This window comes from Lampris incognitus, chromosome 18 (genome assembly GCF_029633865.1).
Source record: "Lampris incognitus isolate fLamInc1 chromosome 18, fLamInc1.hap2, whole genome shotgun sequence".
NCBI lineage: Eukaryota > Metazoa > Chordata > Actinopteri > Lampriformes > Lampridae > Lampris > Lampris incognitus.
Window position 1 is genome coordinate 5722968 of NC_079228.1, and position 22941 is coordinate 5745908.

At 48.2% G+C, this 22941-nt stretch overlaps 1 protein-coding gene across 1 annotated transcript in view; it reads left to right on the forward strand.

Moving 5' to 3' along the window:
• LOC130129105 (ankyrin repeat and MYND domain-containing protein 2-like) overlaps positions 1-22941 on the forward strand; it is a 52301-nt gene that overhangs the window by 17860 nt on the left and 11500 nt on the right. Inside the window, exon 6 of the mRNA XM_056298904.1 lies at positions 21303-21517. Coding sequence (XP_056154879.1) covers positions 21303-21517 — 215 coding nt within the window. The remainder of the gene's footprint in view (positions 1-21302; positions 21518-22941) is intronic.

Below are 22941 nucleotides of genomic sequence, written 5' to 3' on the forward strand. Positions count from 1 at the left end.
TTGACTGAGTATAATATATTAGTAGTCACATGTAATAATGTCTGTTGAATCAAAGGAAGGAGAAGTTGGGGCTAATGTGGGTGACCAGGCCACAGAGGAAGGTGCTAGTGGTAAAACACTGTCTAAGTGAGGGGAAGTCAGATAAGATGAGTCAAATGTTTAGTTCCCAGTGGACTACTGAATGTCAAAATGCTTTTGAGCAGCTGAAAAAAAGACTCACCTCCGCTCCCATCTTAGGTTTTGCTGACTTCACACAGCCATTCATAGTCGAGACGGATGCAAGCCAGCATGGGTTAGGGGCTGTGTTGTACCAGCAGCAAGGTGACACAAAAAGAGTCATAGCCTATGCTAGCCGCAGACTACGTAAGGCTGAGAGGAATGACTGCAACTACAGTAGCATGAAGCTGGCGCTACTTGCGTTAAAATGGGTGATAGCTGAAAAGTTCACGGGATACCTACTTGGATCGAAGTTTGTCGTATTTACCAACAACAGCCCCCTATGTTACCTTAAGACCGCTAAACTCGGTGCCATAGAACAGAGGTGGGTTGCACAGCTGTCAGGGTTCGATTTTGAGGTCAAGTATCATCCTGGGAATAGCGATGCTGCTGCAGATGCCCTTTCTCGGCAGGAGTTTGCAGGGGAGCCTGAACCAAACTCTGACTCAGAATATGATGACTGTGTGGCAATTTGCAACCTAATGAGAAGAGGAACAGTCTTAGAGCCTGAACTTGTCTCTGCCAGTGTGGAGTGTGTTAAGTTGTGGCAAATCCGTGCTTTGGAGTCAGGCTCCACTGAAGTGACTGAGTTACAGGGGAACACACACTCTTCCAGGGTATACCCAAGAGCAGTTGGCAGAATTCCAGAAAAATGACCCTACTCTTAGAGAGTTTATGAGGTTTTGGAACAGGGATAAGAAACCAAATCACACAGAGAGAGTAGGGGTTGTCTAGTTCTGTCAAATGCCTTCTGAAATAGTGGGGTTACATAAAGCAGCCAGAAGGGCTGCTGTGTCGTGTCATAGACGACCCACGTCATGGCCAGTGTTGGCAGTTACTCTTACCAGTTTGCTTGAGAGACCAGGTCCTGGACAGTGTCCATGACAGTATGGGGCACCAAGGAATCGAACGTACAGTAAACCTATTAAGGCAGAGGTGTTTTTGGGTAGGGATGTATGAAGATGTGGAAAACTGGGTCAAGATGTGTCAGCAGTGCATACTTACAAAGATGCCTCAGCCAAAAATCCATGCTCCTGTGAAAGCATTTTTAGCATCTAGACCAGCGTTTCTCAAACCTCTCCTGGAGGACCACCTGTCCTGCATGTTTTAGATCTCTCCCTGCTCCAACACAGCTGATTTAAATGATCAGTTTTGTTATTAGGCAGTTTCGGGAGCTCATAACGAGTTGATCTTTTGAATCAGCTGTGTTGGAGCAGGGAGAGATCTAAAACATGCAGGACAAGTGGTCCTCCAGGAGAGGTTTGAGAAACGCTGATCTAGACCACTTGAGGTGGTAGCGGTGGATTTTACTGTGTTGGAGTGGGCTTCAGATGGCTGTCCTAGTGGTCACCGATGTGTTCACTAAATTCACACAAGCCTACCCCACCAAAGACCAGAAAGCTGACACAACCGTTAAAGTCCTGCTCAGGGAATGGTTTATGAAGTTTGGTGTACCAGAATTTTGCACTCAGACCAAGGTAGAAACTTTGAGAGAGAAGTTATTGCTAAACTGTGCAAACTCTATGGTGTAAGAAAAACATGCACAACGCCCTATAGGCCTCAAGGCAATGTACAGTGTGAGAAATATAATAGAACGCTTCATGACCTACTACGCACTCTCCCGCAGGAAAAGAAAAGACGGTGGCCAGAGTACCTGTTCATGCCTATAATGTGACTCCACATTCCACCACGCGGTACTCACCCTATTACCTACTCTTTGGAGTACCGCCACATTTGCCTGTAGATGCACTACTGGGGCATGAGAATGGGTCAGACAATAAACATGACTGGTTGTCTGTGCCCCAGGAGAGGCTCAAACAGGCACACAAGCGAGCCAGGGAGTACTCTGAACAAAAGGCAGCTGAGAGGATCTCAATGCAGAATGAGAAGGTGTTTTGTCCCCCCTGTAGACATTGGCCAACTTCTTTATCTACGTCACAGGCCCCTAGGAAGGAACAAGATTCAGGATGCATGGAGTCCTACAGTTTACAGAGTAGTTCACATCCAGGGTACCACACACACTGTTGAGCCTCTTGAAGGGGGTCCTATCAAAAGAGTCCATAGGTCAGAATTGCGTCCCTGTCCTCCCCCTGTTCCCAAACAGAGGACAAGAATAAGGTTACACCCTTACACGCCTAGGGCAAAGGAGACACCTGAGTCGTTTGAACCTGATTTTGTGGTGGTAGAGGACGTACTTAGTGTACCTGTTGAAAGTGAAGTGCCTGATACACCAGTGGTAACCGAGACAGGGTTAAGTGACTGTCAAGTGTCAGAGACAGAGTGTGCTAATGTTGATAGCCCAGATTTGGACTATCAACATTAACAGTTCTCAAACAGAGGAGTCAGCAGATTAGCAGTTCTCAAACAGAGAAGTCAGCAGATAGGGACTTGCATACTGCAGTGATGTTCATATACATCACATGCAAGCCATGCTCATAAAGAGACAAGTAATGCTCCTGTTCCTGCTGTTAGAAGGAGCAAGCGAGATACTGCAGGGACCCATACTAACCCATACTAACCCATACTAACCCTTTCCATTTACCAAAGGCAACTTGTAATGCTGTTATGGTCAGCACAGCTATGGTTGCACAAGTATCGATCAGTCTGGGTACAGCTCTGTTTGAAAAATCATTGCAAGGAGCAATGGGGTCCGCTCAGGTGGATTAGTCACTCATCGATGACGTTGACTTGTTGCAGGGGAGAATGTAGCCAGGTGGTAAAGTCCATGTACCCTGTGTAGATATGTTCAGTATAAAAAAGAGAATAGCTTTTATTTTGGTTTAACTATGTACAAGGGAAGAGGTATTTACAGTTATTGTTATGTGAAAATATATTTCATATGTACAAACCATTTTAAAAAGTAAGATTGTACCTAAAGGAACAACAAAGATCATAAAAAGGGTTAACTCTTAGCTGTTACAATTTGGTGCCACTAGAGGGCGAGATTGGCAAATTTCTTCTTCTTTTGATCAGGGGATTCTGGTCCTTTTTCCGGTTGAGTAAGCTGAGAGATGCAGGCGAAATGCATTCTGAGTCCATCTAATGACATCCATGGGTGCAAATAGCGCGATGAATGTCGTGGAATGTACAGACTGTTTGAGGAAGTCCAAACGTGATTAGTGTAGATAACCTTGTAGCGTTATGTTTGTACTGACCTACATTCCGTACTTACAGAGTAGTCACGTGATCATGCAGCCTAGTGGCGGCACTATACACACAGCTACATGCTGTACACTGTACCTGGGTTCCCCTGCAATGATTATTAAACGTTAAGCCTAGACGCTAACACTGCCTCCATGCGAGTCATTCTACATGGTATCAGAAATGAAACCTAACACTTTCACGACTCGGAAGGTCCATAGTTAGAACCGACGCCTTGTTCGGCAAAGTGAATTTAGTTAGCGGCGCTGGCTAACTAACATAGCCGTTCCCTCTGCACGCAAGGAACTCCACAAAGACGACAGAAGAACAAGCTCGCTAGAAGGATGACAATGGCAGACGGATTTCGGCGACCAGACCCTCTTACCTTCCATGGTAATGCAGCAAATATATTCGAGCAGGAATATGACATATTCATCGCCGCAGCGCACAGTGACAAACCAGCCAAAACACAAGCATACATACTGCTAAACTTAGCAGGAGCAGAGGCGAGCGAACGTGAATGCTCATTCATGTATTTACCAGCGGTGCTTGCAGAAGATGGGGTCGTCATAAGGCGGGCAGAGACACGAGAAGACCCGGAATGTTTGAAAAGAAAATTCAGGGAAATTTGCAACCCTCAGACAAACATCACCATGGAGAGGCATTCCTTCAACACCAGAAACCAGAAACTTGGGGAAACGGTGGAAGCATATGTGAGTACACTCAGCATCAAATCTAAAAGCTGTAATTTCGGAGTTCTCCAGGAGGAGCTGATCAGAGACGGTTTAGTGTGCGGCATTACCAGTGATACGTGTCAGAGAAGCGCTACTCAAAGAAAGTGAGCTAACTCTAGCTAAGGCTATTCGTATGTGTCAAATAAGTGAACTAGCTGAGCAACACAGCAAAACTCTGACCACTCCAATGCATGCCCCAGTCAGTGTGGATGCTGTCCAATATCCAAAAACCTTTAGAAAAAAGCAGAAGGGAGTCAGATTAACGTCGCAAAGTGAACAAACCCCAACAACAGGGATCACCAACTGCAGAAATTGCAGTGGAAATCACCCACCAAGGGAGTGTCCGGCATACGGGCAGCAGTGCCACAACTGCAACAATTATAACCATTTCAAAAGGTACCGCAGGTCCGTTAGACAAGCCCGTGCATACAAACCTGTCAATCACCTGGTCACAGTAGAGGACTCAGACAGCAGCGATGGCTCATTTCATGTAGATGGATGAATCACTAGACACGAGAGAAATCAACAGTCAACCTGGAGAACATAAAGAACAAAAAGGAGATCTATTGCTCCGTCACCGCGAATGGCAAACCATTGGAACTAAAAGTAGACACTGGGACCAAGTGTAATGTCATCTCCTCAGACACTTACAACTTCGTGAAACAGGTAGAGAAAATCAACAAGACACAGACAGCCAAACTAGTCGCATATGGTGGAACCGCGATCCACACAGAAGGCACTGCGCTGCTAAACTGTCAAACGAGGACGCAGACACACACACTGCAGTTCCATGTGGTGAAAAACAATGTCCAACCACTACTTGGCCTACCAGACTGCCTAAACATGGACTTAATCACTCTAAACAGTATCAAGTTGACGTCAGTGAGGATTCAACATTCTCACACAAAATATTCTCTGAATATGCTGACCTGTTCAACGACGAGATTGGCTCACTACCAGTAACATACACAATGAAAGTCGATCCAAATGTCACACCTGTCGTGAGGCCACCAAGGCGCATCCCCGTAGCGAGGAAGGACAAAGTAAAAAAAGAGCTGGATCGGATGGTAACATTGGGAGTAATCACACCAATGACGGAGCCCACAGAAAGGGTTTCTGTAATGGTTGCCACACACAAGAAGGACACTGACAACATTCGCATATGCATCGATCCACGTGACTTGAATGAAGCTTTCATGCGCCCTCACCATCCTATGTGCACGTTTGAAGAGGTGGCTGCACAAATGTCTGACGCCACTGTGTTTTCGGTGCTGGATGCAAAAAGTTCATCTGGCAAATCAAACTAGACACAGAATCCTCCATCCGAACAACATTCACCACACCCCTGGGGAGGTTCAGATTCCTGAGAATGTCCTTTAGAATCAGTTCAGCATCAGAGGTCTTCCAACGAGCGATGGAGCAGGTCTTCACAGGCTATCCATGTGCGATCATCGTCGATGACATCATCTTGGGCAGCAACGGAATAGAGGAACATGATGTCAACCTCAAAAAGGTCCTCGACAGGGCTCGGAACATGAAGCTCAGACTGAATCCGGTGAAATGCAGGTTCAGACTCAAACAGGTGAGCTACGTGGGACACGTCTTCACAGACCAGGGACTCAAAGCTGACCCTGCGAAGATAAAAGCAATCGCTGAGATACCCCCACCTGAAGACAAGGCTGCTCTTCAGAGATTCTTAGGAATGACAACTTACCTTGGAAAGTTCATCCCTAACTCCAGCGAACTGTCTGCACCACTCCGCCAGCTGCTGCAACGTGACGTAGCCTGGTGTTGGGAAAAGGAACATGAAGATGCATTCAACAGACTGTAGGCCCACATATCAAGCCCTCCGGTGCTGAAATACTACGACGGGAGAAAGCCTGTCACACTCACGTGTTATGCATCACAGTATGGCCTTGGTGCAGCTTGCCTACAGGGAGGCGAACCCATAGCATATGCCTCGCGCACCTTGACGGAGACTGAGACAAGATATGCACAGATAGAAAAGGAGCTGCTGGCGGTGGTGTTTGCATGTTTCAAGTTCTACGACTATGTCTACGGCAAGCCAATCACAGTCGAAACTGACCATCAGCCCCTCATCACAATCCTGAACAAACAAATCCACACCGCACCAGCGCGTCTGCAACGCATGATGCTGAAGCTGCACAAGTTCAACTTGATGCTTGTCTACAAGAAAGGGAAGTTCATGTACTTGGCCGACACGCTGTCTCGTGCACCAAGGAAGAGCACATCACAGCATCAAACTGAACAGAACGACTTCGAAGTGATGGCAGTCCAGCCCATCTCATCAAATCACCTGAAGGAGCTGCGACAACACACAGCTGCAGACTCTTCAATGCAAGCTCTCTGCCGCACTATAAAGCAAGGATGGCCCGACCGAGCAAGCAGTACTGCAGCCGCTGCAAGACCATTCTTTGCATTCCGGGATGATCTCATCATCGACAATGACATTGTAATGAAAGGAACAAGAGTGGTCATTCCCCAAATACTACAGTCCGAGTACTTGACCATTCTACACAAAGGGCATCCTGGGGCCGAAGCAATGAAACGCAGAGCACGTGATGTTGCATTCTGGCCATCCATGGCAAAGGATGTTGAGAACATGGTCCAAGTCTACAGTATGTACAACAGTCTAAAAGGACATCAACAGAAAGAGACACTGCAACCCACCCCAATCCCAGAACTGCCCTGGTCCACCGTTGCCACAGACATCTTCCAGTGGAACAGTCACCACTACCTGGTCTTGGTCGACTCATCCTCAGGGTGGTTTGAAATCGATCCACTTAAAAACCTCTCTTCACAAAGTTTGGTCAACAAGCTAAAGCGGCACTTCTCAGTCCATGGCGTCCCTGATGTAGTGTATGGAGATACACACGAAAGCAAATGTTTTTATATGCAGTAATATGTATTTTATGTTTGACCTCTGACCCTCGATGTCTATTGGTTGTGTATGTTGTATAAATGTACGCGCGCCACTCTGGTGCGCGCCCTAGGAAGAAGACCGAGCCAGAGGGTCACTCATGTGTTTCCGTGCCTGCTTAACGCATCGTTTTGTAATGTTACTGCGGTCTAGCAAATAAAAGAGGAAGACCAAGATACACCTTGATCGTTGTATAATTCAGTTATCCTGTAGATACACGACAAGTTTTGGCGACGAGGATGGGATCTTCCTCTTATTTTTATGTGCAGCGGGTTGCTCCCGTCTTGACTGGTAATGTTTGAACGATGCTAGCAGCTTAGCAGCTAACGTATGCGATGGCACTGTATAGTACAGATATAGCAGTACCGCAGTTCGACGAAACAGCGGAAACGTTCTACCATTATGAAGAAAGGCTTATGCAGCTCTTGTCTGCTAACCAAACTGAGCAAGATAGGAGAAGAGCCGCATTTTTGTCCGTGGTTGGACGGAAGAATGTTGTTGTGCTAAAGGACTTGATATCACCGGAAAAGTTCAGTGAAGTTGCTTTGGCAACCTTGCTACAGACGTTGCGGGGATTTTACACGCAAAAGAGGAAGGTATTGGCGGAAAGATTTGCTTTCAGAAGCCGTCGACAACAGTCTGGAGAGACTTTTGCTGATTACATTGCTAGCTTGAAAGGATTAGCTTCTACATGCAATGTTGGTGCGAGCCTGGAGGAGCAGCTCCGAGATCAGCTCGTGTGTGGGACGTCTAACAAAGAGCTGCGCCAGAAGTTACTGAATGCCGCCATTGGCGAGGGATTAACATGGCAAAAGATGGCGGAATTAACGAACAATTTCCAATGCAGGAATTCTGGATTAGAAAGCATGCAGAAGGGACAGTCATCTGTGCATATGCGAGCGGATCATGTCGGAGTGCGGAAACACCGAGAGCCCAGGACTGCGCGGAACCAGAGGGAGGTCAGCGACAGCCACCAGGACTGCTACAGGTGCCTCGGGGAAGGACACGGACCGGGGAGCTGCCACTTCAAAGACTTCCGGTGTTGCGGATGTGGAAAGAACGGACATCTGGAGCGAGCCTGTCGGAACCAGCGCACCGACGCCGGTAGGGACCAAGGGAGGCGGTCTGCTGGGCATTGGTCTGCCCGACCGCCTCGGACCAATGGCGGCCCGGAGGTGAACTTTGTGGACCAGGCAGACGCAACTCGCGAACCGGACTCAGGGACTGATTCTGAACAGCGAACTGATATGAGACTGTATTCAGTAAAGACTGAGTGTGAGTATGTGAAGCCTTACAAGGTGATGGTAAAATGCAGTGGTGTTAGGATGGACATGGAGGTAGATACCGGGGCAGCCATGTCAGTTATCTCAGAGAGCCTGTACAAATCCAAACGGGAAGGGTCGAAACTGCATTCATGTGACGTTACATTGAGAACATACACAGACCAACCGTTAGCTTTGTGGGGTAAAATCCTGGTGAATGTGCAATGTGGGAAGCAGCATTTACAGCTGCCTTGCTAGTGGCCCGTGGTAAAGCCCCGGCGCTGATGGGGCGTGATTGGATTCGAGTGCTCAGCTTAGATTGGTCAAAAGTGAATCGCGTTGCCGCATCTGACCCAGTGGAGCAAGTGTGCTCAGAGCAAAGACAGGTTTTCAGTGCAGAGCTAGGCCGTGCAAAAGGCCTCGCTGCATCCTTGCGTGTATCACCGGATGCTGTACCAACATGTAGCAAAGCGTGAAGCCGTGGATAAAAAGTTAACCGAACTCGAACAACAGAGAATTATCTCTCCTGTGCAGCATAGTGAATGGGCTGTGCCGCTAGTGTGCATTCTGAAAAAAGATGGGTCAGTGCGCATTTGCGGAGATTATAAGGTGACGGTAAATCAGTGGCTTGGTGTAGATCAGTACCCACTTCTAAAACCGCAGGATTTATTCTCCACTTTAGCAGGTGGACAGCATTTCACTAAACTTGACTTGACGCAGGCCTACACTCAGCTTGACATGGATGAGAAAAGTAAGCCGTTTCTCACCATCAATACACGCAGAGGTCTCTATGTATGCAACCGCTTGCCATATGGGGTCGCTAGCGCGCCCGCTATCTTCCAGCGCACTATGGATGAAGTATTACCAGGGCTTGATGGCGTGGTATGCTACTTAGACGATATGTTGATAACAGGAACAGATACCGCCGCACATCTGAGCAATCTTAAACAAGTGTTACAGAGACTGGAAGAACATGGGCTGAGGCTTAACAAAGAGAAATGTTCCTTCTTTCAGAACAGTGTGGCCTACCTCGGGCATGTCATTGATGCCGAGGGTGTGCGCCCAATTAAAGAGAAAACTGAGGCTATTGACCAAGCTCCTGTGCCGAAAAATGTGACAGAATTGAGGTCGTACTTAGCCATGCTCAATTACTATGGCAAATGTATACCAAACCTGTCCAGCGAGATTAAGCCTATGACTGGGCTCCTACATAAAGATAAAGAGGGGTTGGACAAGAACATGTCAAGAGGCGTTTGAGCGTACTGAAGCACAGCTTGTAGCCACGCCAGTGCTTACACAATATGATCCTAAACTGCCTGTAATTTTGGCATGTGATGCTTCACCTTACGGCATAGGTGCCGTGATTTCACATCAGTTTCCAGACAACAGTGAGAAACCTATAGCCTACGTGTCTAGGGCACTCACTAAAACAGAAGTCAACTATTCTCAGATTGAGAAAGAAGCACTTAGTGTCATCTTTGGGGTGACCAAGTTTAATGACTATCTGTATGGATGAAAGTTTACCCTGCTTACAGACCACAAACCACTGCTAAAGATACTAGGGCCCAAGACTGGAGTGCCTACATTGGCAGCAGCTAGGCTGCAGAGGTGGTCATTAATTTTAACAGCATACCAGTATGACATACGTTACAAGCCATCCTTACAACATGCAAATGCGGATGCATTATCACGTTTACCACTACAGACTCAAGAGGCAGACTCAGATTATAGTTCTGTGTTTAGGGTCTCATTCTTGGATAAAGTGCCAGTGTCCTCACAAGAGATTGCAAAACAGACAAAGACTGATGCAGTACTACAGAGAGTGAAGCACTTCACATTGAATGGTTGGCCAAAGCATTTGAATGAAGATGAGTTAAGGCCATGCTTCATAAGAAACACTGAACTGACTGTTGAATCTGACTGTGTGATGTGGGGTTTCCGGGTAATCATACCAGAGGTGTTAAGACCACAGATGTTACGTGAATTGCATGACAATCACCAGGGAATGGTAAAGATGAAGGCATTAGCCCGTAGTCACTTTTGGTAGCCAAACCTTGATTCGGACATAGAGTCACTGGTAAACAGTTGCCAGACATGCCAGTTAATCAGACACCAACCTGCCACAGCTCCTGTTCACAACTGGAGCTGGCCTAACCGTCCTTGGCAGAGGATACACATAGATTATGCTCAGAAGGGAAAGTTCAACTTCCTAGTGGTCACTGATAGCTATTCACGTTGGCCAGAAGTAGCTTTGATGAGTAGCACTACATCTGAAAAGACCATAGAAGTTTTGAGGGGATACTTTGCCACTTGGGGTCTTCCAGACGAACTTGTGTCTGATAACGGACCACAATTTGTATCTGCTGAGTTTGAAACATTCCTGAAAAACAATGGGGTGAAACACATTAAGAGTTCTCCTTACCACCCAGCTTCTAATGGGGCTGCAGAGCGTTTGCTACAGAACCTGAAAACAGCTCTTGAAAAGGGAAAGAGTAGCAATATGACGTTGCAGCACTGCATACACAATCTCCTATTCTGTTATAGGAGTACATCACAGTCTACTACAGGGAAAACACCTGCAGGATTGTTTCTCAGACGTCAATTAAAAACCAGGTTGTCTCCCACCAAACCTAATTTCACAGAGTCCATGCAACAGAGACAGGACAGTCTCTGATCAGCCACAGAATGAAGAGTTGGGAAAGAGTAATAGAAGCTAGGTTAAGAGGAGAGGTGACGATCAGCGAGCAGCAGTATGGTTTCATGCCACGAAAGAACACCACAGATGTGATGTTTACTTTGAGAATGTTGATGGAGAAGTATAGAGAAGGCCAGAAGGAGTTGCATTGTGTCTTTGTAGATTTAGAGAAAGCAGACGACAGGGTGCCGAGAGAGGAGGTGTGGTATTGAAAGAGGAAGTCGGGAGTTGCAGAGAAGTATGTGGGGGTGGTGCAGGATATGTATGAAGGGAAGTGTGACAATGGTAAGGGGTGCAGTTGGAATGACAGATGGTTCAAGGTGGAGGTGGGATTACATCAAGGATCAGCTCTGAGCCCTTTCTTGTTTGCTATGGTGATGGACAGGTTGACGGATGAGATCAGGCAGGAGTCTCCATGGACGATGATATTCGTGGGTGACATTGTGATCTGTAGCAAGAATAGGGTGCAAGTTGAGGAGAGCCTGGAGAGGTGGAGGTATGCACTGGAGAGAAGAGGAATGAAAGTCAGAAGGAGCAAGACAGAATACCTATGCGTGAATGAGAGGGAGGACAGTGAAATGGTCAGGATGCAAGGAGTGGAGGTGACGAAGACATATGAGTTTAAATATTTGGGGTCAACTGTCCAAAGTAACGGGGAGTGCAGAAGAGAGGTGAAGAAGAGAGTACAGGCAGGGTGGAGTGGGTGGAGAAGAGTGTCAGGAGTGATTTGCGACAGAAGGGTATAAGCAAGAGGTAAAGGGAAAGTTTACAAGATGGTTGTGAGACCAGCTATGTTATATGGTTTGGAGACAGTGGCACTGACGAAAAGACAGGAGGTGGAGCTGGAGGTGGCAGAGTTGAAGATGCTAAGATTTTCATTGGGAGTAACGAAGAAGGACAGGATTAGGAACGATTATATTAGAGGGACCGCTCAAGTTGGACGGTTTGGAGACAAAGCAAGAGAGGCAAGATTGAGATGGCTTGGACATGTGTGGAGGAGAGATGCTGGGTATATTGGGAGAAGGATACTGAATATGGAAATGCCAGGAAAAAGGAAAAGAGGAAGGCCAAAGAGGAGGTTTATGGATGTGGTGAGGGAGGACATGCAGGTGGCTGGTGTGACAGAGGAAGACGCAGAAGACAGGAAGAAATGGAAACGGATGATCCGCTGTGGCGACCCCTAATGGGAGCAGCCGAAAGTAGTAGTAGTAGAACTTCACCCAAGACATGGTCATGTCTAGATCTCAAAAACAATTAAACAGCCTGTCTATCTCCCCCCCCACCCCTTCCCTTCAGCCACTATCCCCAGATTGCCTTAACATTAGAATCAGTCTATGTGAGTTTATAGGTTCAGTCTGTTGGGAGGCCGTATCTGACGGCCATATCGAGAGAGAGCAGGGGAATGTGGTGATGATGGGACATAAGAGTTGTCCAACGTCTGTGGTGGGCTCGGAACCCATGGACTGCTGTAGAGCCTGCCAGGAGAGGATTGAGGAGAGGACGTGCATGCCCTCTCACCCTCCGTCATTTCGCTCTGTGGCTGAGAACCACTGCCTTCAGATGAAGGTCCCTCTGTGCCAGCCCTAGGGTTTTGTGATGGCCTTGGCTCTGCCATACGTAGAGCGACTCAGTTGCGACGATACAAGGAGCCCTCAACCTCTACCAGATATGACCGTGGGGCCACTTTCTGCAGACACACTGCCCATCGCCAGATGGCAGTCCTGTCCACTTGTAGTGGTTTCATCTGAACTGCTTCTCCCACTGCGAGCTCAGGTAAGTCCTTAGCAGTCTTGTCATAAATGAGTGTCGAGATTTGTTTCCTGTGCCGCAGTTTGTCTACAACATCCGTAATGAAGCGTGGGTCAAGAAGTACATCAACCACTGGCAGAGCTGACTTCAAACGCCATGACATCAGTCGTTGGGCAGGACTGCTGTCCATACCCTCCATTGGGGTGTTTCACCATTGTAAGATTGCCTTCCAGGCATCCTCACCATCCCGTAGTGCTTTCTTGCACAGGTTCTTTGCAATTTTGACTGCTGCTTCCGCCTTCTCCTTGGCCTTGGGATGCCTTGGAGAGGAGGTGATGTGGTCAAACCCCCACTCCACAGCGAATTGGCGGAACTGAGTACAGGCGAACTGGGGCCCATTGTTGGAAATGACCCTGTCAGATTGCCCATAATGAGCAAATTGAGCCTTGCATCGTTTTATTGTTATTTCTGCGTTAAGGTCTGGCAGAACATCAATCTCCCAGAAGTCTGAGTAGTGATCAACTACCATCAGAAAGTCTTTCCCACTGTGTTGGAAAAGATCCAGACTTATGAATGCCAGGGGTGTGTGGGTAGTTCATGGCTCAGCATTGTCTCCTTTTGCTGCTCAATCGCATACTGTAGAACATTTACTGACATAATCCTTGATTTCGCTCTGCATTCCAGGCCAGTATATGGTCTCCCGTGCTTGTCTGTAGCAGGCCTCGCCACCGATGTGACTGTCATGTACTCTGGCAAGCATCTCAGGATGCAATGATTTTGGGATCACCACTCTTTGCCCCCTAAATAAGACTCCCTTCTGGACACTTAGTTCCTCCTTGATAGGCCAGAACTCTCTGGCTGCCTGCTCTGTTTCATCCTTATCAGCGGGCCAACCCTTCAGGACAGCTGCAAGTTGTGAAGTCTACTTCACGACTTGCAACTGTCTGTCATTGTCTGTGTGTTGCTGTATCTGTAGCAGCCTTTCGTCTGTGACATTCAGATAGTTGGCCATATTTATGTGCTCAATTGCCAGCTGCTTGTCTACCATACTGCAGCCTGTGTGCTTTGCATGCATAGAGCCAGGGTGTGTTTTGGAAGTGACAGCCCTGCTTAATGTGTCACTCACAAACATGTCCGGTCCTGGTTTGTAGATCACCCTCAGGTTGTAATTCTGAAGAGCCAGTAGCCTACTCTGCAAGTGCTTGGGAGCATTGAGGAGGGGCATGCTGAAGATTGCTGTGAGGGGCTTGTGATCTGTCTCCGCTGTGATATTGTCTCGACCGTACAGATAATGATGGAAACACTGGCAGGCAAATACTATGCTGAGGCATTCCTTCTCTATCTGCTCATAGTTTGGCTCTGTAGGCGTGAGTGCCCTCGATGCTGGCTGGAGTCACTCTACTGTGACGGGTTTTGACACATCATAGTATCGCAACACAGGCGTCTGTGTCACAAGCTGTTTTATCTCCCTGACAGCTGCATTGTGCTTCGGCAGACAGTACCACACTGTGTCCTTGTCTGTGAGTCTTCTCAAAGGCATACTTCTGAGAGCCGCGGGAGAAACTCAGCCAAGTACGTGACGAATCCGATGAGTCTCTGTACACCCTTGACGTCGGATGGGGCTGGCATGTCCAAAACCGCTCTGACTTTCTGTGGGTCAGCTTTTAGACCTGCAGCCGACAGGATGTGGCCATGGAACTGCACCTCAGACACTCTAAACTGAAACTTCTTGACACTGAGCCGCAGTTTCACTTGTCGACAGCGGTCCAGAAGGGCTAGCAGCTTGTCAACATGGTCCTTGTTTGCCTTCTCCTCGCTGTTGCCACAACCAATGATGAGGATGTCGTCAGCTATAGGCTCCGACCCCTCAAGCCCTTCCAACAGCTCATGCTTTTTCCTCTGTTAGACCTCTGGGGCTACTGACACACCAAACGGAAGTTTTAACCATCTCTTCCGGCCCCAGGGGGGTCCAAAAGGTGGTCATGAGGCTGCTAGCCTCATCCAGTTTACACTGAAGAAAAGCATCTCTTGCGTCGACCAGTGGGAAGACCTTGGCTTTAGGCAGCTTTTAAAGCACATCCTCCAGTGTGGGCATGAGGTAATGCGAGTGCCTGAGTGCCTGGTTGAGATGGTGCAGCTGTTGAAATATACGCAGCTTTTCTGGTCTTTTGACTATGACCATATTGCTGATCAAGTCAGTCAGTGAGCCCACGGTCGTGTCTTCTTGCTGTGCGTCGTCAGATATAAGTTGTGTTTGTAGACATGTCGACATTCAACTCCCAGGAAAACTCCTCAGAGTCGCCGCCTGGACCTTGTTGTCCTTGTCCACCAGCTCTTTGGCTAAAGCATCATCTTCATATTATGCTCGGAAGATTTCCCAATTCGCACTCAGGCTGCCACTGGCGGGGCTATGGTCGCGGCCATGGCTATTCACTGCTGCTACTGCGGTACGGCCAGCTAGCATTAGCGAACCAAAAAACTTGCCAAACTGGCTTGACTGCTCAATATCCCTTCAGCCACCAAATCGCCGAATCAAATGTCCACTTCTGACACCATGTTTGAGCTAGCTGTGTGTAAAAACGAGGCATACTCCAAGTTAACAGTTAATGGGATTTAGTGTCGAACTGTATGTATCAACAATACAGAGATGAACTGACGCACGCAGTGTCATATACGGTAATACATTTGAGCATATACTGTAGTATTTACGGTGATTGAAAGTGCTTGCGGTAGTACTGTATTGTTCCGGGAGTGCTGTATGTTGTTGCCTGCCTCGTAGTTTCATTAAAAACTGACTGACGCTACAAGAAGCCTCCTTTCCGTCATTCACATGGTGTCAGAAGTACGCGGAAAAAGTGAGCGTGATAAGCCATGGCTAAATTCAATCCGCCATCGAACTTTGCCTTCGATAAGCCGGGTGAGTGGCCGGACTGGCGCCAGCGGTTTCTGAGGTGTAGGACTGCCACTAAGTTGGACAAGGATGATGGCGCCGTCCAGGTGAGCTGCCTGATGTACACCATGGGAAACGAGTCTGAAAACATTTTTCGGTGCTTTGTATTCACTGACGATCCTCATTAAAATGACTTTGAAAGAGTGCTCGCTAAATTCGACTAGTAGTTTGTCCCCAGAAGGAACGTAATTCACGAACGTGCATGCTTCCATCAGCTTGTTCAGAGACCGGGTGAGAAAGCGGATACTTTCATAAGGGCCTTGCACGAGTTGTCAGAACATTGCGAATTCGGCGCGAGCGGGGATGAAAACACCCGTGACCGGATAGTTGTCGGCCTACTCGACAAGGAGGTCTCCCGAAAATTGCAGCTGACAAAGGACCTGACACTAGCACTGACCATAGAGGCAGCCAGGCAGTCTGAGGAGGTTACAGCACAAATTAGCATGCAGGGTGAAGCAACGGGGGCCGTTCATGAAGTCACCCTGAGGCGGAGCAAATACACCAACCATCCCGGTAAGCCAACAGGGGGAAATAAGCAGCACGGCCGAAATAAGCAGCAGGGCCGATGTGGAAAGTGTGGAAAAGTGAGGCATAATAAGGATGAAAACTGCCCAGCTAAAAAATCCACATGTAACACATGTAACAAAGTTGGACACTGGAGTAGAGTGTGCAGGAGTCGGAGAGCGGTGAGTGAGGTGGTGACAGAGCCAATGGAGCAGCAGCAGTCATATTTCCTTGGGGCTGTAAGTGAGGCAGACGGGGAAGCAGAGCAACGGGCTGTCCAGTTGCTAGTGGGCTCCACACCCCTTGAGTTTAAGATCGACACGGGGGCTGATGATTGTCATCTGTGAGGAGGCCTACCACTCAATTACTCCCACCACACTGCTAGAGACTGCATACATTCCCCTTGCTACAGTGCCTAGGGTGGGTCCAGAGCGCTGTCACCTACAAAGGCAAGACTTACCCACTCACAGTATATGTCGTCCGTGGACACTCCGTGAACAACTTACTCAGCTGGAAAAAGCCCGTGGAGATGAATGAGGAGAGTGGAGGAAACCGTGTGCAAGGGAGCACATACGTATACACAGGCATATGGTGAGCATGGGACATTAAAGACTGAACCTGTAAAGATACAGCTGAAAGACAATGCTCAGCCATATGCTGTGTACACCGCAAGACATGTGCCCTCCCCATGCTGCCAAAAGTAAAGGTAGAACTCCAGAGGATGGAGAGAAACGGTGTCATAGAGAAAGTGACGCCCACTGAGTGGTGTGCACCGATGGTGCCAGTATTAAAGAAAACCACAGGCAAAGCGCGTATCTGCACCGACTTCAAGAGGCTGAATGAGGCTGTCAAGAGAGAACAGTACATTCTACCAACAGCAGATGAGATTATAGCAAAGCTCAGCGGAGCCACACTCTTCTCCTCACTGGATGTAGCCAGCAGGTTCTTCCAAATACCGCTACACCCAGATAGCTGTAAACTCACCACCTTCATCACACCGTTTGGCAGGCTCAACTTCAAGCGGCTGCCATTTGGCATGACAAGTGCACCCGAAATCTTCCAGAGGAAGATGGCGAAGACCCTACAGTGGTTGGAGGGTGTCGATGTGTTCATGGATGACATCCTTGTCTATGGTGCTACAGAGGAGGAACATGACAATTGCCTTGGGAAGTGATGCAGCGCATAGAGAGTGCTGGTCTGAAGCTCAACCGAGAAAAGTGCTCCTTCGGTTTCTCGAGCACCTCATCAGCCAATCCGGGATCCGGCCGGACCCGGATAAAGTGGAAGCCATACAGCAGCTCTCACCACCCACAGACGTGCACAAGTTAAAGAGGATATTGGGAAGGGTGAACTATCTTGGAATATACGTTCCCAACCTTGCAACCGTGGGAGAGCCCCAGTATGAACTTTTGAAACACAAAAACACATGGACATGGGGTCACGCACCACAAGCGGCATTCGAACAGATCAAAAGGCTGCTGAGATCCGCACCCGTACTGGCCTACTATGATGCGACCAAACCCACTGCCGTGTCGGCTGATGCGAGCAGCCACGGGTTAGGGGAAGTACTGCTTCAACTCCATGGGGAGCAGTGGAAACCAGTGGCGTATTGCTCTAGACACCTAACTGAAGCAGAAACTCGCTACGCCCAAATTGAGAAGGAGCAGCTGGCGGGTGTGTGGGCGTGCGAGAAATTTGACAGATATCTTGTGGGACTGGAGCAGTTTAAATTGATAACTGACCACAAGCCACTAGTGCCTCTCATAAACAGCGGCAGCCTGGACAACGTCCCCATATGTTGTCAGCGCCTTCTCATGAGGCTCATGAGATTTAATGCAGTAGCAGGGTACGCTCCTGGAAAAACTCTGCTGGTTGCAGACGCCCTTTCACGCAGTGCCAGGTGTGCTGTGAAATGAAAAGAACTCAGCAGAAGGAACCTCGCATTTCCATACCTCTCCCAGCACGACCCTGGAAGAGAAGTGCCATGGACCTCTGCGAGCTCAATCACCGTAGTTACCTGGTAATATCAGACTATTACTCGATGTTTCCAGAAATACTGCACCTTCCCTCCACAACTAGTGCACAAGTCATCCAAAAGCTCAAAACAGTTTTTGCCATAGAGCTCGCCAAGCAGCTCGACTTCAAAAACACGATACATCCAGTCCTCACCACCCACAAGGCAATGGCCACGCTGAGAGGGCCGTGCAGACAGCTAAGAAAATTCTCAAGCAACAGGACCCAGTGACGGCTGTAATGAGCTATACACTCACCGGCCACTTTATTAGGCACACCTGTCCAACTGCTCGTTAACGCAAATTTCTAATCAGCCAATCACATGGCAGCAACTCAATGCATTTAGGCATGTAGACATGGTCAAGACAATCTGCTGCAGTTCAAACCGAGCATCAGAATGGGGAAGAAAGGTGATTTAAGTGACTTTGAACGTGGTATGGTTGTTGGTGCCAGACGGGCTGGTTTGAGTATTTCAGAAACTGCTGATCTACTGGGATTTTCATGCACAACCATCTCTGGGGTTTACAGAGAATGGTCCGAAAAAGAGAAAATATCCAGTGAGCGGCAGTTCTGTGGGCGAAAATGCCCTGTTGATGCCAGAGGTCAGAGGAGACTGGCCAGACTGGTTCGAGCTGATAGAAAGGCAACAGTAACTCAAATAACCACTCATTACAACCGAGGTATGCAGAAGAGCATCTCTGAACGCACAACACGTCGAACCTTGAGGCAGATGGGCTACAGCAGCAGAAGACCACACCGGGTGCCACTCCTGTCAGCTAAGAACAGGAAACTGAGGCTACAATTCGCACAGGCTCACCAAAATTGGACAATAGAAGACTGGAAAAGCGTTGCCTGGTCTGATGAGTCTCTCGATTTCTGCTGCGACATTCGGATGGTAGGGTCAGAATTTGGCGTCAACAACATGAAAGCATGGATCCATCCTGCCTTGTATCAACGGTTCAGGCTGGTGGTGGTGGTGTAATGGTGTGGGGGATATTTTCTTGGCACACTTTGGGCCCCTTAGTACCAATTGAGCATTGTGTCAACGCCACAGCATACCTGAGTATTGTTGCTGACCATGTCCATCCCTTCATGACCACAGTGTTCCCATCTTCTGATGGCTACTTCCAGCAGGATAACGCGCCATGTCATAAAGCTCGAATCATCTCAGACTGGTTTCTTGAACATGACAATGAGTTCATTGTACTCAAATGGCCTCCACAGTCACCAGATCTCAATCCAATAGAGCACCTTTGGGATGTGGTGGACCGGGAGATTCGCATCATGGATGTGCAGCCGACAAATCTGCAGCAACTGCGTGATGCTATCATGTCAATATGGACCAAACTCTCTGAGGAATGTTTCCAGTACCTTGTTGAATCGATGCCATGAAGGATTAAGGCAGTTCTGAAGGCAAAAGGGGGTCCAACCCGGTACGAGCAAGGTGTACCTAATAAAGTGGCCAGTGAGTGTAGGTCCACACCCTGCTCCACCACAGGCTACAGCCCAGCCGAGCTGTTGATGGGGAAAAAAATACACACCACACTCCCCACTTTGGAGAAAAATCTCCTGCCAAAATGGCCCAGCAGAGCAGCTTTGGAGGAGAAGAACAGGAGAGGAAAGGCCAAACAGGCCCACTACTACAACCTTCGCCATGGAGCTAAGCCACTGCCTGCCCTGCGACCAGGAGACGTAGTGCTTTCCAAGTTTGACCAGGAAAAATTGTGGTCTCTGCCAGCGGTGATGTCAGTTGAGAGGTCTTCCCCAAGATCCTTGATCATCACGACGCAGAATGGAGAGGTGCTGCGACGGAACCGCCGTCAGCTCCAATCAGGGCTGGTTCCCCAACCCACCAGAGCAGCGCCAGATGAGAACTCTGGGACAAATAACCACTCTGACACAGCCACCATGTTAGAGACTGTTCCTGTCAGTCAGAGTGTGGCTACTCCCACAAACCCCTCAGACTGTGACCAGATCTGGATGGGTGTCCAAGCCAGTTAACAGGATGAACCTGTAGACACTATTGTATCGGTCTATGGCCTTTTTTTTGGGGGGGGGGGTTGGAAAAAAAGGGGCGGTAATGTGAAGAAATGTGTGTTGACATTTATGTTTGCATTGTTCATGTTGTGGGAAGTTAATTGAATCGAAATTAATTGATAATTGTTGTTACAGTTGAATTACAGTGCCTTTGCTGAGTCAGAATAGGGACCAGTAATAGTATGCCGAACTGTCTCGATTTAAATAATTTTTGGGTTAGGTTATGTGCCATTGAGAATGTTCATTCTCTGAGTTTTCCCAGCAGGTTATTAAAATAACACTCAAAAAGGAGGGAGATGTCCTATACGGTAATATGTGTGAGCACATACTGTAGTATTTACGGTAATTGAAAGTGCTTGCGGTAGTAGTGTATTGTTCCGGGAGTGCTGTATGTGGTTGCCTGCCTCTTAGTTTCATTAAAAACGGACTGACGCTACAAGAAGCCTCCTTTCTGTCATTCACACGCAGGAGACCTGCGTGTCTTACGTAACACTGACTATAGCCAACATCCACTGGGTGTTGCTATAGCTCCACCTGTAACAATAGCCTAGTGCCTGTCGCGCATTTACCGTGTCTGCGGGTGGGACGCTGGATGTGGGTATGTGTCCTAGTCACTGCACTAGCGCCTCCTCTGGTTGGTCAGGGTGCCTGTTCAGGGGGGAGGGGGAGCTGGGGGGAATAGCGTGATCCTCCCATGCGCTACGTCCCCCTGGTGAAACTCCTCACTGTTGATGTTTAATTATTTATTTAGATCCCCACTGTCCCCACCGTCAGGTGAAAAGAAGCGGCTGGCGACTCCACATGTATCGGGGGAGGCGTGTGGTAGTCTGCAGCCCTCCCCGGATCAGCAGAAGGGGTGGAGCGGCGATGGGGACAGCTCAAAAGACTGGGTTAATTGGCCGGATACAATTGGGGAGAAAAAGGGGGAGAAAAAATAAATAAATTGCACAATATGAGATGGAATGGATGTTTTCTGCCTCTTCTGCGTGCCTTTTAGAGGACGGTACATTGCCTTCTCCATCCAGTACACATTGACCTGGTATCGGGTGTCCTGTTTCAGATGGTGCTGCTGGTGAAGGAAAACCCTCTGCTGGTGGATGTGGCGGCTCTGGAGAAGTGTTACCGTGTGATGGACCTGTTGTGCGAGCAGTGTGTGAAGCAGCAGGACATGAACGAGGTCCTGGCCATGAAGATGCACTACATCAGCTGTGTGCTGCAGAAGTGCCTGGCCTTCCTGCAGGATCGCGATGACAAACTAGATGCACTTGTAAAGAGGTCAGTAATGGTGTCGTGTGTAGCCACCAGTTAAACACCCCCCATCACATCAAAGAAGGTTGAATCAGTTCATCTGGATACAACGTTTATTGACAGATATACGTTTCATCACTCAAGTGACATCTTTGGTCTAAACTGGCTGCAGGTGTCCCACCCTTATCAACAATACAGTACAATACACCGCTAATGGCTGAAACCAACGATCGGTGTCATATGCAGACATGGGTGTGACCATTAACCAGAGTTACAGTGGCCATGTGTACTGTTCACAGAGGATTGGGGAATAGTTACAATCACAGCATTGTAAGATGGTGACAGATGTGTTCTTAGCCCCCCCTCGGATCAGGGATGGTCGTTCCCTCTTAACATAGATGGCCTCTTTGACTCCCTGTTCAAACCAGCGTTCCTCCCGATCAAGGATGTGCACTTTCTCATCCTTGAAAGAGTGGCCACTGGCCTGTAGATGGTGTAGACTGTGTAGATGGTGTAGACTGTGTAGATGGTGTAGACTGTGGGGTCTTGGCCTGACATGTCAGCTCTCCTGTGTTGCACCATCCTTGTGGCCAGCGTCTGTTTAGTTTCCCCAATGTACAAGTCAGGACAATCCTCCTGGCACTTAACAGCTACACCATATTGCTCTGTTTGTGGCGGGGCACCCGATCCTTATGGGTGGACCAACTTCTGGTGCACAAGTTTTGGGGTTTGAAAGCAACTGAGACTCTGCGAATAGTACACATGGCCATCATAACTCAAGTTAATGGTCACACCGTATTTGCATATGAAACTGATTGTTAGTTTCGGTCATTATACCACTGTATTGTTTATAAGGGTGGGGGTACCTGCAGTCACTGTATTGTGTATAAGGGTCGGGGTACCTGCAGTCACTGTATTGTTAATAAGGGTGGGGACACCTGCAGTCACTGTATTGTTAATAAGGGTGGGGACACCTGCAGTCACTGTATTGTTAATAAGGGTGGGGACACCTGCAGTCACTGTATTGTTATTAAGGGTGGGGACACCTGCAGTCACTGTATTGTTAATAAGGGTGGGGACACCTGCAGTCACTGTATTGTTAATAAGGGTGGGGACACCTGCAGTCACTGTATTGTTAATAAGGGTGGGGACACCTGCAGTCACTGTATTGTTAATAAGGGTGGGGATACCTGCAGTCACTGTGTTGTTTATAAGGGTGGGGGTACCTGCAGTCACTGTGTTGTTAATAAGGGTGGGGACACCTGCAGTCACTGTATTGTTATTAAGGGTGGGGACACCTGCAGTCACTGTATTGTTAATAAGGGTGGGGACACCTGCAGTCACTGTATTGTTAATAAGGGTGGGGACACCTGCAGTCACTGTATTGTTAATAAGGGTGGGGACACCTGCAGTCACTGTATTGTTAATAAGGGTGGGGATACCTGCAGTCA